Source organism: Bombus bifarius, unplaced genomic scaffold, assembly GCF_011952205.1.
Source record: "Bombus bifarius isolate JDL3187 unplaced genomic scaffold, Bbif_JDL3187 scf7180000009739, whole genome shotgun sequence".
Lineage (NCBI taxonomy): Eukaryota > Metazoa > Arthropoda > Insecta > Hymenoptera > Apidae > Bombus > Bombus bifarius.
Genome location: NW_022885307.1, coordinates 108999 through 124156, shown reverse-complemented (window position 1 = coordinate 124156; position 15158 = coordinate 108999). Strand labels below are relative to the sequence as shown.

General features: G+C 31.1%; 2 protein-coding genes across 3 annotated transcripts; one reads left to right on the top strand and one right to left on the bottom strand.

The window, feature by feature from the left end:
• The first annotated feature begins 1650 nt into the window (after positions 1–1650).
• LOC117215586 (zinc finger protein 543-like) lies at positions 1651–4523 on the top strand. The gene is made up of 5 exons (XM_033461945.1): positions 1651–1815; positions 2742–3069; positions 3183–3455; positions 3532–3714; positions 3801–4523. The coding sequence occupies exons 1-5, from the start codon at positions 1651–1653 to the stop codon at positions 4169–4171; spliced, it is 1320 nt and encodes a 439-aa protein (XP_033317836.1). The 3' UTR covers positions 4172–4523.
• Positions 4524–6231: 1708 nt separating this feature from the next.
• LOC117215576 (S-adenosylmethionine synthase) lies at positions 6232–13948 on the bottom strand. Of its 2 annotated transcripts, XM_033461926.1 has the most exons (11): positions 13753–13944; positions 13132–13275; positions 12703–13056; positions 11639–11716; positions 11286–11408; positions 9903–10015; positions 8757–8900; positions 8284–8502; positions 8014–8196; positions 7769–7902; positions 6232–7684 (listed from the first exon to the last, which is right to left on the bottom strand). In XM_033461926.1, the coding sequence occupies exons 3-11, from the start codon at positions 12815–12817 to the stop codon at positions 7579–7581; spliced, it is 1215 nt and encodes a 404-aa protein (XP_033317817.1). In that variant the 5' UTR covers positions 12818–13056; positions 13132–13275; positions 13753–13944; the 3' UTR covers positions 6232–7578. The 2 variants fall into 2 exon arrangements, with proteins under 2 accessions (XP_033317817.1, XP_033317818.1); XM_033461927.1 differs by lacking the exon at positions 9903–10015 and adding an exon at positions 10630–10742 and having other exon boundaries at positions 12703–13275; positions 13753–13948.
• Positions 13949–15158: the final 1210 nt, after the last annotated feature.

Genomic DNA, 15158 nt, shown 5'->3' with positions numbered 1-15158 from the left:
AAATGGCGCACGTGTATCTCCTGATAATATTTTCTTCGTGTAATTTGTTTAATATATTCGGTGTTATATGATTTGTTTCTTGTTCCTTTTAGTGAACGGGCATGTAAAAATTGATATCTTCTGCCTGAAATATACCATATGAAATACAGACGTATGCTTACAATAGAAATTTCATATTTATATCACAGAGAAAACGGAAGCTTATTTTTAGATATCTACACACTTCCTCGCTGGTATTTTTAGGAAAGCTCTGTAAAGTATAGCGGATAAGAGATTTTTTGCGTACTTGTAAAAAATTCGTGAAAATCTTAGCTTTTCTGACGAAAAATATCTCGATTAGATTATAACTAAATTATAAAATTTAACTCTATACTCTAGAATTAAATTATAAAATTATTTCAGAGATCACATTCTATGATTAGTATCGATTGGTATGCAACTTTGCAATTTTAGTTAATTGTATTTAATTTTACAAAATATCATATGAATACAAAACTCGAAATTTTCTATTTGACAACACCAATGCAATACTATAAAAAATAATTTATTTATTTTTTATGAAATTTCCTTTTTCTAAAGAATCTAAAGATTTTATAAGAGAACAGCAATTTAACTATTTATATGATCTTACAGGTATACTGATGTAATATCTTGCTTGATAAGTAGCAAGTAATTCCTCAAGTAAATCATTAATAAATATGTAAAATTTTATATATTAATCATGTTCAGTATGTTTCAAATGTTTAAACAATTTTGCAAACAATTTTACAGAAAAATTTGTAAATATGTGTAAAATATAATATCTAAATGTTCACATTATGTACGACATTTAATTTTTTACCAAGAGAGTCAGATAACTAAAATATCCATAACTAAAATACAATAATACTGTTATATGCGTTAAAAGCGGTAACACAGAAATTGCGTCATACTTCATGTATAACAACGATAATTTTCCATGTTAAAAGCGTTTCATTCTATTATTCGCAATAATGCGAAAAAGAAAAAAAGAATCAAACGTACCTGTTGTTACACATACCTCTGAACGGTCGATACTTCACCAAAGCTTGTCTGAATAAAGTCGATTACAAAGCCCGTTTCTTCGGTCAGTATTACGACATAATAAGAATTACTAAATATGTTTATCCTTCTCTTCATCATCGCAATCAATAACAACGAATAAACTGCTACAATTATCAACAGTCCGATACAAAAAAAGGAACATGGAATAATTTCCTATAGACTTATATACAAAGGAATTCGAATATGCCACAGTGTGATAGCGAATGAAAGATCATTTCCCGCCGTTGGGAAGAATGGAAAATCAATAATAGTTACCGGCCTTACCGACTTTGCGATGATGAAGACCCTGAACGGTACAGCTTCTCTTTCATACTTAACCATCTTTCTCTTTCAGGCGCGTAGAAAGTTCACCACTGCATTCTCCATGTTGCTAAACTACAGCGCCGCACGTCCGCCATTGGTTAACCGTCGCTGCCGCCGCCACCGCCACCGCCGCCATTATAGATTCCGTTGTGTGTGACTGAGTCTCATTCTCCAGGGCTTTCCAGGGAAATTTCTGTTTCTCCTCGACGTTCAGCGTGGAATAAACACGGGACGAACGCGCACAAGAGCTTGCAGAACGTCAAAATGAAAACATACAGTAGAAAAAAGGGTGATAGCCCGAGCAACGTAATCATTCATGTGAACGAGCTGTGCCGACTGTGCTTGGCAAAGGAGGAGGAGATGGTGTCGATTTACGACGACGAAACTATCCCATTATCTCTACGAATAATGGCTTGCGTTAATCTAGAGGTGAGTTGGAAGACTTGGCACAACGAGTATAAAATAGACTCAAGTTAGAGGAGTGTCGATTGCTTTTCTTTCGTGCGTATATCGAAAGCTTATCGAAAAATAGGAATCTAGTTTATCTCTCTGCGTGAGATTCTCTCTGTCTCTATCTCTCTCTCTTTTACCCCACTCTTCGATTCTGCTTCGTATTTGTGAGAGCATCACCCACACATTCGTCGCAATATACAGAGAATACTTCGTTCCTAAATCTAATGTAACGCTCGACACACTGCGCAAAGCAACTACCGGCTTTACCGAGTTATCGACTTTGCGTTCACGATACGTTGACGCCACCTTCTCTTTCATTACAGGAATCTAGACAAGGCATATCATTGCATTACAGATCGTTTACCCTACGAATTTATAGAAATCTGCAATGTTATAGCCAATGCCATTAGCGTTCTCAGTTTTCACTTTATATCTGGAGAATCATGAACCTTCTACCTTTTTCCTCCCAGTTCTTTATATCTTGAACAGCGATGAATTTAAATAAGTTAAAATACCCGATATATTTTCACAATATCGTAAACATTTCTTTTCGCTCCATTATAACAAGATTTCCACGTATCTACTATTTTATTTTGGCATCTCAAATATTTGATATTTCTTTATTGTTAGGTTAAAGTAGCTTCCGAAATTCGTACACAATATAATTTTAACGACATCAAAATGTTTGTTAACCTATTTTTGTATTTCTGAAGAAATATAAAATGTAAATACGTCAAAAATATAAGTATTATACAGTAATGTTATTCACATTCGCGTTATTATTTTATATAGAGTAATGAGTAATAAAAATCTCAACTACATTATAATTCAGTTCTTATAATTTTATATATAAAGAATTGAGTAATTGATTAATGAATTGATTAATGTTCGTTATATTGTAGGTATATGAAGAAGATGGTCTTCCAAACATGATTTGTTATCCGTGCAAATATCAATTAGAAAAGTCCTACCAGTTTAAGAAAAAATGTGAAGCTGCTGATGCTAAACTTCGTAAGCACATGAAATTGATTCAACAATTAACTGGTCAAGGCGAAGAAGGAGAAAATCAGGATAGTAACAGGGAAGAACTAAAGGATTCTTCCAGTGGAAAATCAAAACAAGTTAAACAGCTTTTAGCTGATTTAGTATCAAGTAAAGGTGACAGTGGACAAACAGATGGAGATCCAATTGAAGTAACGGAAGAAGAACTTGTTGGTGGTTACATCCTAGGTACTAGGATTACATATCAAATTTACATATTAAAAAACATTTGTTATTAGGATTTAATTCTTATATGATTCTGTTTTAAAGTTTATTAAAATATTTTACTTTATCAAATATAGGTATGAATTCAGAAAACTTAGAGATGGAAGAAACAATGTCGGAAGATCCAGAAAATATTACATTAGTACCTGCGGAGGAACGTACTGCAAAAGCACGTTGCACAATACGTACAACACGTATTAAGCAAGAACAGGAATCTGAAGATGAAGCGGAAGAAGTACAAAGAGCAATTGCAAATGCTGACCACAAAAATGTTTATATGATGGAAGTTACGAGTAACAGTTCAGGTCAAGGAGAATCCTTAAAATTACAACCTATCGGAGATACCATGGGTAAATAGTACATATGATTTCCCAACATGTAATGTTAGTATTTATACAAATTTCTAAGATATTTTGTTTCGTGTAGTTGAAACTAGTGAAGAGTTAAAAGTGTTTCAATGCGATAAATGTCCAAAAGCATTTACCCGAAGAATAATGTTGAAAAGTCATCAGTCTGTTCACTCTACACAAAGAGGTTTTACATGCCAAGCTTGTGAAAAATGGTTCCCTACTAGATCAGCTTTGGTCAGACACGAACGTACTCATACAGGTAATGAAAAAAATTATTAAGAGATTAAATAAAAATGAACATCCAATTTTTAACTTTCAAAGTTATATTTTATATATTTCATATAGGTGAAAAACCGTTTGGTTGTAACATTTGTCATCGTGCCTTCGCACAGAAAGAAATTTTACTTCGACATCTCATGACTCATTCTGGTCAAAAACCATTCCAATGCCAACATTGTGACAAGAGCTTTACTCAACGAGAAGCGTTGAAGGTACATATGAGAAGACATCAAAAGTTGGATCCAAATGATATACAGTTACACCATTGCCAACTTTGTCCTAAAGCCTTTTGTCATGCATCTGGACTTAGCAGACATTTAGTTACACATACTGGCAGAACATACAAGTGTGTAGAATGTGAAAAATCTTTCACTGATAAAAGTTCGTTGTTAAGGCACAGTCGTATCCATGCACCCAAAAAAATAATAACAAATTAAATTTCCCCTACGAATTGCATATCCTATTGTTTACAAAATCGGTCGCCATTAAATTAAAAAAACATTTCTGTAGAATTTTTTTTAATCATGTATGATAATAGCTTTCTTATTTCTTACTGTTAGTACAATATATTAAGTATATTGTAACTGATACTTAGCACTAATTCATTTAATAATTCCAACTATATTTCTATCTAGTTATGTTAAAACTATTTGATTGGAGTATATTGAATGATTCATTAATAGTATCGCTTACATGTTATTTTTAAATACATTAAATGCAAAATTGCAACATATTTTTATTTTATTAAATATGCAATGGAACTTATACATCTTTCGATCTGATATACACTACACATTGTTATAATATTTCAATAAGTTATATTTTATTAAAATGTAGATCAGTATTCTAGCAAAACATTTTTTTTATAAAAAATTTGTTCCTTATACATATTTTCATGACATTTATATTGTATACAATTCTATGTATTTCTATGTATATAACTTTAATTATAAGAATATAATTAAATATCTTACGTCTTTCCATATTGTTTTGATCATTCCCAATTAAATTTGTAAAATAATAAAAATTGTACATAATATACATTACAATAAAAATATAAAATTAATAATTATATATATTACTAAATACAATACGCATATATATATATATATATATATATATATATATATATATATATCGGATGAGCACAGAGATTAAGATTGTGGGCGTCAAATGAATCTTCACGGGAATTAGCCATTGATGCAGTACAACACAGGTGTAGTTTATTACAATAATGGGATTGTTAGAGTTCTGACAATTAATCACGGTGAATAGGCACTTGCGACGCTAGTAACAATGGCCTCAGACGCGATACGAATCCACGGTCCACGGGATGACGAACGCCAACGTAATATACGGTAATTCTCGCAATGATTCTCTCGGTAGTTGAATCAGCAAATGTATATATGTATATATTATTTGTTGATAAATATATTCAACATATACTATATATTAAGCATATACATACATTATGGATAACTAATTAAATTTATGAGAGAATTAATTAATTAATTTTATGAGAGAAAGAGAGAGAGAGTTTGCTTTGCTTACATAATTAATTGTTCAAAAACATATTTTTAGCATCTGTATCTTAGTCTTTAAAAAACAAATATATTCTAGTGAACAAATTTTACTTCTTTAACTTTTCCTTATATTTTAGAATATAATAACATGAATATTGTATTATGTTATCTATATAATATATTATAATTTATTTGTTATAGAATTTTTCCACATATTATGTTTATAAAATGCACATATAATGCCACATAGAATGCTCATAAAATGCTCAATTTATGACAAAAACACAAATTACTCTTTTTTAATATTCAATACTTTGTCATTTATGCAAAACTATTCATCTACAAGATCTATTATAATAAATTATTACATATCTGTAATTCCTAAATGAGATTATAATTTGTCATGAAAAGTTTATCTGCTTTTTAGACAGAGTGTATTGAAATGTTAGTTATAACAATAGTTAGCTAATAATTAATACAGTATATTAGTAAGGATTTATCCAAGTTCTATTTTTATACAATTTCCAAATATGTAGCATCGTATAATACATATGTAATAAAATGAAGAATATATATTATGTAAATTACTATATTTGTAATGAATTTTGCTATAACTACGCTATGTATTAATACATTTTTAATTCTTTAAATATTGCAAAATCATACATAACTTTTTATATATTGGAGAATAGTAATATGCGAGCTACATCTAAAAGATAAAAATTTCGTTTTATATTTTTTATGTTATCATCGAAAAAGACAAATATTGGTGAAAATGTAGAAGTTATTTATTAATTTTTCTGACTACAATTACTTGCAATTTGCTGCGAAATAGAGCTCTAATTTAAGAATCTTTGACTAAACATAGTTTTACGTGTACTTATTAAATTATAGAATATCATTATGAGGAAGTGCAAAGAGAATTGTTAACCTGTAAATTGTTTATAACAAAAAATGAATGACAGCATTTAGCATTTTATTAAAAAATCTTTTTTATTATGATTTGCATATAATGATCTTGTGTATCTTTACACTGCCAATACCATTACACGATAGATCGTTACATCAATCTAATGGAACGAATTTACTAAATTTCATTTACATTTTTGTTGATTTAAAATACAATAGTGTTACAGATCTTCACACTACAACTTGGAAAAATCGTATAATTTTCGAGCTCCGCTACGCAACCTGTACTAGACCTCCATAAAATAAGGTCTAACATTTGATTTTGCATCATTTGCTATACAGTTGCAAGATCGATAATATTTATTATAATTATCTATTCAAACGAAGCAAAGAGGGAAAATGCATGTATGTATATATATAAATATATAAGAGATAGTAGTATCGCAATTACCTAAGTTCAAACGAAATTGAAAAATTTGTAGTGCTTTAATTAAGATTTAAATAAATGCGATATTATTAACTCCTCGTCAATATTATATTGAATTATGTCATGAAAGTTTTAAACAATATGAAAAGAAACTTCGTTTATAATTGGTCACTTTAATTGCTTCGTTTCCCCACTTTGCTAAAAGTTAATGTACATAGTTATTACCATTTTATATTTGCACTCGAACGATAAATAATTCTAATGAACAAACGTACATGAAAGCATAGTTACTATTAACAAGACTTGCTAGAATAGATGAACACAAGGTATTAAAATGTTACGTTAGTATTTTAAAAGCAAATTGGTCTTTCATGTACATTTATACACAGGACTAAAACATTGCTAAAAATTTGAGATATTTTTATCTCAAATGTTTGTTTACAGGCACGCCCTGGCCTGATGTTGCCAATTTATACATTTTCCAAATACAGAATGTTTATCATTCCAAGTATTATTGTTCTTTTACCATTTTAACTTCCAACACACTGCTTACAAGCCATGGTAATGAGTTGTATCATTGGTAAATAAACAATCTCACGTGACTGTTACAAGTACACGTGTAAGTAACAGACTCATACAGGCTTAGTTCACCTTTCCCTTTGCCGATAGTTTCATTATATCTAATGTTTGATAAACATCAACTCAGTTTGCGAATAGTAAGAAAAAAAAAATTGCTCTTGCCTATATGCTGGATCAAAAAAATTTGTACTATATCGCATAATACCAAGAACTCCATGATGTGGAAAAATCTAATGTTATTTTTCCGGCTAGTACTAAATTGGCAAAAGGAATTGATGGACTTGGCGAAGTAATGCGGAGGTCGGAAAATCTCGGAAAACATTTACGAGATATATGATTATTGAGAACGACTTGATAGACGTTTTACAATAAGAAACGTCAAACTGATTTAGGGTCTATGCTCTCATCAATCGAGAATTAGAGTTTTTGGTTGTTCCCAAGTGAATCCTTCTCGGCCAAAATGTCCATAAGTACTAGTTTGCTGATAAATGGGGTTACGAAGATTCAGCTCCCTAAGAAATGATTATAATACTATTTATACAACATTCTTGGTTATTTATATTCAAAATATAGTATAAGGTACAAATATTACTTACTTAACGATTTTCCCAGGTCGTAAATCGAAATTTTTATTGACTATACCTAGAAGTTCGTGTTGAGATAATTTAGAAGTACCATAATCAAAAACTGTGATTGAAAGAGGTTCTGCTACTCCAATAGCGTAAGAAACCTAAAAATTCATTGTGAACATGTATGTTTTCATCAAAAAGTAAAATGTAGTAAAGAAAAGAATGTTATTTTAATGAATGTTATAATAATAGAGAATAATAATAATCTGTACCTGTACAAGGCATCGTCTGCAAAGACCAGCTTTTACTAAAGATTTAGCAACCCATCTTGCTGCATAAGCGGCAGATCTATCAACTTTTGTGAAATCTTTACCAGAAAATGCACCACCACCATGAGCCCCCCAGCCACCATATGTATCGACTATTATTTTGCGACCAGTTAGACCAGCATCACTCTACAAATAAACAGAGAAGTATAAATATTATTAAAAGCATTTCACGGAAAGTTGATTTAAATTTAATATAAAAAATTTGTATTTTACCTGTGGGCCACCAATAATAAACAATCCGCAAGGATTAACATGGAAGATCGTTCTATCATCTAGATACCTTGCTGGAATAACTTCTTTGATAACCTTCTCCATGACTGCTTTGCGTAATTCTTCTAAGCCAATTTTTTCACTATGTTGTAATGATACCACCACTGTGTGAACTCTTATAGGTACGCAGGCACCACGATCCATTACATACTCGCAAGTGACCTATTGTATAATATTAACAGGAAAAAATGTTATCAGAAAAAAAGATTGTATTTGAGAATATTAATATATCATTTACAAATTATTCTCAGTAATGTTTTTTAACATCATGGCATTCAAGAGTAGCAAATACTATGTGACATCATTGAATAATATTAAATAAACTTTAATGTTAATATAAATCATTTTAACAAATACTTTCAAATTTTACCACATTTGAAGGAGACAATTGTGTAATTTATTAATTAAAGTCATACCTGTGTTTTTGAATCTGGTCTTGCCCACCATAATTCACCACTTCGTCTTAATTCTGCTATTTTTTGGTTTAACTTGTGTGCTAATACAACAGTTAGGGGCATACATTCATCAGTTTCATCCGTTGCATATCCAAACATCAGACCCTAGGAGAAGAATTTAAGTTATTTCAGCTAAAATTTATAAGGTATGGAGTTGAAGCAGGAGAAAGATTTATTGTGCTTTTAATTAACTTGCAATATTATGTAAATTTGTAATACAGGAGATTAAGCATTAATAAAATAATAAAGTGCACACAACATACAGTTAAAAATTATGTGTTAATTTACACTCAGAATTTGTAGGAATTGTAATCTATGATGTATTGAAAATTTTTAAAAATAATATGTGAGGGAGGTGTCATACAGAGCAGAATTACCAAGATATTGAGTCAACTGTATTCACTAATTTGTTTAGTAGCTTTTGTTACATTCTTGTTTATAACACATTTTAATGATAACACGAACTTATGGAGATAATAGCTCTAAACTTGACCAAAATAATTAAATACAGATGTAAGACTAGGTTTTGAATAATTGGTCATATATTTCATATTTATTGCAGAATAAAAATGTGGAACTGTAGTATGCAGAAACAAATTTAGATACAGTTATATATAACACAATGCAAATGTTAATGAATATTTCTAACAAAGAAACAATTATAAATAACACTTGAAAATTGTTTGTTATAACAATTGATGAAAGGATAAAAATTGCATTAAAAACTAGCAGAAGATACAAAGAATAAAAAAGAAAATAGAAAGGAAAATTAGATATGGGAGTAAGCTTTAATGGTTTAGACGCCTTAGATGGTAGAGACGCCTTCACCAATACTATAATAATATTAATAAGAAACTAATATTTTATGTAACACTATTCTACACACAGGGTGGGAAGAAAGAGGAAAAAAATAAGCTACAGAATACCATTACCAAAACTAAATATGTGCCTACGATAATAATAAGGTAAACAAAACGAGAGTAAGAAAAGAGTAACTAAATATGCATATATTGTTCAGAAAGCTAAGAGGAAGTAACTACGTTGGCATTAGATAAGACAGAAAGAAGAACAGAAAATTCAAACGAACAGATCAGAATGCTAATTGACCTGATCTCCTGCGCCGACTTCTTCATCACTACGGTTTTCATGAACTCCTGCTGCAATATTTGGTGATTGGGCGTCAAGCGCCAGCAGAACACTGCAAAGCTTGAAGTCAAAACCTGTAGAAATTATACGAATGAGATATAAATGTTTGCTACTATGAATATCAATACTCTCATTACACCGATTCGTCACTGTTTTGTATCCCAGTTTACTCTGCTGTTTCAAGATAATAAATTTCCTTGCTTTAAAAAAAGTTAAAAATAAATTTATTCTGACCTATTTAAGTTTAATACCATATACAATTTTTTTCTTTAACCGATATATTGTGTAATTCCAAAACCTAACTAAAATACATAAAATGTATGAAATAGTGTTAATGAAATAGAACATTGTTACATATTTCATAGTGACAATTATTATGATTTTTATGCAGTGATGAATTTCTCTAACCTAGAATCCCTATAATATACAAGTAGAATTTATTTATATATAAATCTTCCAGATAAAATAAATTCTTGTATTATAAAACATGTAATTCCTGTATCTGAATAAACACAGTACTTGTTTGCATACACAGATTCACACATTCACGCATAACACGAGGAAAGTGTATGTTATAAAAACTACAGAATGTATCATAAGAAAGAGGGGAGAGGGTAAAGCAAAAAAAGGAGAATGTTATTGAATTATATGGCTGCTCTGCGGCACGGGCTGAGAATGGGTTATGTACCTGATCACCTGCACCCACGTCCTTCTCTTCCCTGTCCACATGAACACCATCAGCAATATTTGGAGATTGTTGTTCGATCGCCACCAAAAGGTTCAACGTACGCCAATCGAATCCTGCCACGATCATGATATGCTTACGTTACATATTCATAAGTGTTCTTTTACTTATTTTTTCCAAAAAAATAATGAGCAGGATATTGGTCATCCAATCGATCGAGTCATGGAATTTTCTCTAACACTTTTCTAACGTGTATGTAGCGTAAGGCACATCTCTTTGTTATAAAAAAATATATATTTATTTAAATTATGCAAATTCATTTTTTAATAATTTAGTAAGTAAAGACAGTAGGTATAATAAAAATTATATTTAGTGTCGGAAGCTTTCGTGCCATGATTCGACCGTGTATTTATAAAATCTGATTCTGGAGAACCAAATGAGGCGAATTTTGTGAGGGATAAGATAATAAAGATATCATTCCGGCCACAGGGCATGTGTACATAGAAGATGGAAATCTTTTATGTTAGCAAGGAAAACTTCAAATGTTTTAGATGTACAGATAAAATAAATTTAATAAAATTTTAGGGAAATGAAAGGGTTTAACAAACATACATCACTGAAAGGAAGAAACACGAAGAACAAATAAGAATATTTGTTACCTTTTGAAGAATCATCATATCCAATGTGCTTAACAGTATCCCGAACAATTTTTTGATAGTCTACCACAGCTTTTGATGTAATTTCTCCACATAACAGTATCATTCCTGTTTTTGTCACAGTCTCTGAATAATCGAAAAATAACATATAAAAATAAGAATTACAAATGAACATAAACATTTGATGACTGTTAAATAACAGTTTAAACTATAGACATTGTATCAAGTACTAGATCCCTTCAGAGTTCTATGGTTCAAAATTAACTCAAGGTCATACCAACTAGCTTATAAATAGAGGTTATGACACCACTGATTCAATTTATTTGAAAAATTAGGATCATTTTTAGAAAACTCACCACAAGCCACTTTTGCATCAGGATCTTGTTTTAAATGTGCATCTAAAATTGCATCACTTATTTGATCACACATTTTATCTAAAAAAAAACAGAGAAAAAAATTAAGCAAACTATAACTATAGAATAGAAGTGATTTTAAATTTATATCTAGCTAACTTTCTCTCGAATTATTGGTATATGTAATTTCTATATAGATGTATGAATTTTGAAACAAATAGATACATATTTCTAGAAACAATTGCATAACCAGAAAATGGAATATATGCTAATTGATTTAAACTTGTTCCGTACATATTTGTAAAATTTTGTTAAGATGTTTGGTCGAACCAATATTGCAAGCCTGGTTTTGTAATAAATCAACCGGAAGTAATATTTAATTACTTTTTGAATGAAAATTCAGATTTTTACTTTAGAATACATAAAATAATATATAGTTGAAGGACTACAATAATCCAATCAAGACTCATGACTAAAAGAAAATATGTATTAACTACGTTCAGCGCTTGCACGTGTGAAACGATACCCGAGATAACTCGATATAAAAGAATTAATCGAATTCTGTATATAATTCATAAGTGAATTTAGAAAGCTGTTTAACATATGATTAGAGGAGAAAAAGAATGAAGAATTTAAACGTAAGGGGAGAAATGTGGAAGATATTGAAGATGATAGTGGATTGTGATATTCAGGAGCACATGGCGACGCCGATGTTCTTGCTTCTGCTCTGATAGCAATTGGAAAAATGTGCTCCCGATCTGCTGTTTAAACGCATTGATATTCTGTATTTGGTAGGCATAAAAAAGAGAATCGAAGAAACAAATAAATCGCAACGTAACATCATCCTCGCATTTCGAAGCTTTTAAGGAAAGTAAGAAAGCGCGAAGAAAGGGTAGAATCGCGGCGTGCGCACACGGTATATACATATGTAAGTATGTGTGGTTCGTTCATCGAGTTTCATGGCGGCACACGCGGCTCATCGACATGGAACTCGAGACGAACTAGCACGATGTCGTCCAAAATATACAAGAGTCATGAAACGAACGCATACTTTTTAGGCTACCTACCTGGATGGCCTTCGCCAACGGATTCTGAAGTAAAAAGGAAACTGGTATCCTGTTGTAGCTCGGGCGGCGTGTGCCCGTTAGCGTATCCATTCATGTGATGAGCGGTCTCCGGCATTTTCTTTCTTTTCGTGATCGTGGATACAGCCTTTGGTTTCTTTCGTCTACGCTCAAATGCTTCGGCCACGTGTTGTAACTCTGTTGACACGTTCAGTTTGCCTGACGTCCTTAATAGTTGAAGAAAGCGAGGAATTTCGGTCTTAAGTTCAATCTATACCCTACTTTGGTTTCGCACGAGCCAACCCTACACCAGCACAGTACACAACGTAACAGCCAGGCGAGCGCGGAGCAAATGCACTATGGTACAGTGTAGAAGTAGAAAGTGAAAGAGACTTCCCACCCTCTGGTAGCCGTTATTTATAACTTCGGTACCTTCGTCACTTCGTTCGGCTAATCTCGAGTCACGTGACACTCGATCATCCAGGAGATGAAATCGGCGCGGAATTCGATTAGATTCGCCTGAAACGTTACTTTCACCGTTCCCGATTCGATGTCTTATCCACGTATTTAATACTTCTGCAAAAAAAGTATCACGTTCTGCGATAAAATTGTTAATAAATTTGTTTATATTTGCCGACTACTAATAACATTTATATATAACAAAGTTAAAAACACGAAATGCAAGCGTTTCTCTCAATATTAGAAAAAAAAGCAACTCTACTTCAGAAATTATTTAAAAATTATTGTTCCTTATCAATACAGTACAGTATCATAGAGTTTCGTAGATACATTCATGTGCTACATTCTTAAATCGTTATCCTTCTTTTCGTTCGTCAATTTATCTCTTTTTTGTGTGTAATCTTACTATGAATATAATAGGTCGTGGCAACAACGAGAGCTCGAAACTTGTTACATCAAACGAAACTGATATAACGAAATTTTCCCGATTTTTATAATCACACATCAATGGTCTTGCCACTGATAGTATACTTGTGTAAATTCGTAATCTCCCATACGGATTATTATATTAATCAAGTGAAAAGTATTCGTCACCTTGTTAATATAACGTTTCGAGTCTTCGGAAAATCGGTGATATGCGATTCGTTCGAATGGAAAACTTTCAAAGTATAACGGGATAATTGTATATTGAACTTTGAGCTATGAGTTGAGGTCGACTTGAATTATTATCAAGCTGCAGTAAATACGCTTTGTGTGTTTCCTTCGAAAGAACAGAATTTATACTGAGTAGATGTTACGTATCAGCTAGAGTTTTATATATCGTAGAATCTCCCTCCATGATTGGGAAATGCTCGAGTGGGGTTTAAGCATTCACATGGTAATACATGTCGCAGAATATAAGTGTATAGGTTAATTGTGCAAGTCGTCAAAGAAACTGTAGGATAAAATAACAAACCGATAAGAAATTTTATATTGTTAATTCTGCTAATACACATTTCAACAAAACGAGAGCTTTGCGCATAATTAAGGAGAGCGGGTAGTAAAAACGAAAAAAGTAGTTCACAAGAAACGATCAGTGAAAAATGACCGATCATGTATCTGGGTTGATCGTTCTTGAAGCTTGTCTTGTCAATAAAGTGCAATAGAAGACGAAGACGAGTGTATTTTATGTATTCCAATGTAGGTATATTTCTACAATTTTTCGATAATTTCACCAACTTGATTTAATAATCTCATAAGAGAGTTTTTCTTAGAAAGTAATAGTAAGATAGTGTCTGAAATAATTTAATATTGAAAATGTACAAGCGTGGAAAGAATGATAAATAAATTTTGTGTATTATAGGTTATAATTACATCATATCACTTTTACGTAATTCTGAATCTCCTTTTGTATCAAATTGCCTTGTATATAATTAATCTTCGGTTTAAAAAGTATAGTAAAGCCAAAGCGAATTAGTTTATGTTCATAAAATTAATTAAAATTTAATAAATGTAAATAAAATTTTCTTCTGCTTCTCAAAAGAACTTGATTTTGCTTTTTCATTAACAAATGAATAAATATTTTATAATAATAATTTAGATCCTTTCTATGGTATTAGATTTAATCGTTTTCCTAAATATATATTTACATTATATTATATTATATTACATTGTATTATATATTACTACCTTTTATATATTATTGCTTGTAAAACTTATTTTATCAGCCCTTGTATATTGAGTTTCAAGAAATTTATTATTCGAAATAATTCTTCTTTAAATTGAAGATCAAATTAGGTCTTGGAATAAAATAATCTGGGATTTAGGTACGCGTCATTTCATAATGGTAGATTATTTTCTCAAAACAATTAAGCTGGAAGCTATATATGTAGTGAGATCGTAAGCTTATGCGGTTGAAGACCGAACATATACGTAAGTTGTGGCATGTTAGGGGAGATAAGGAGCTCGAGCTTTGTTCAGGGCCGTACCGTATCAACTTAGAACTGCATCTTTCTTTAAAG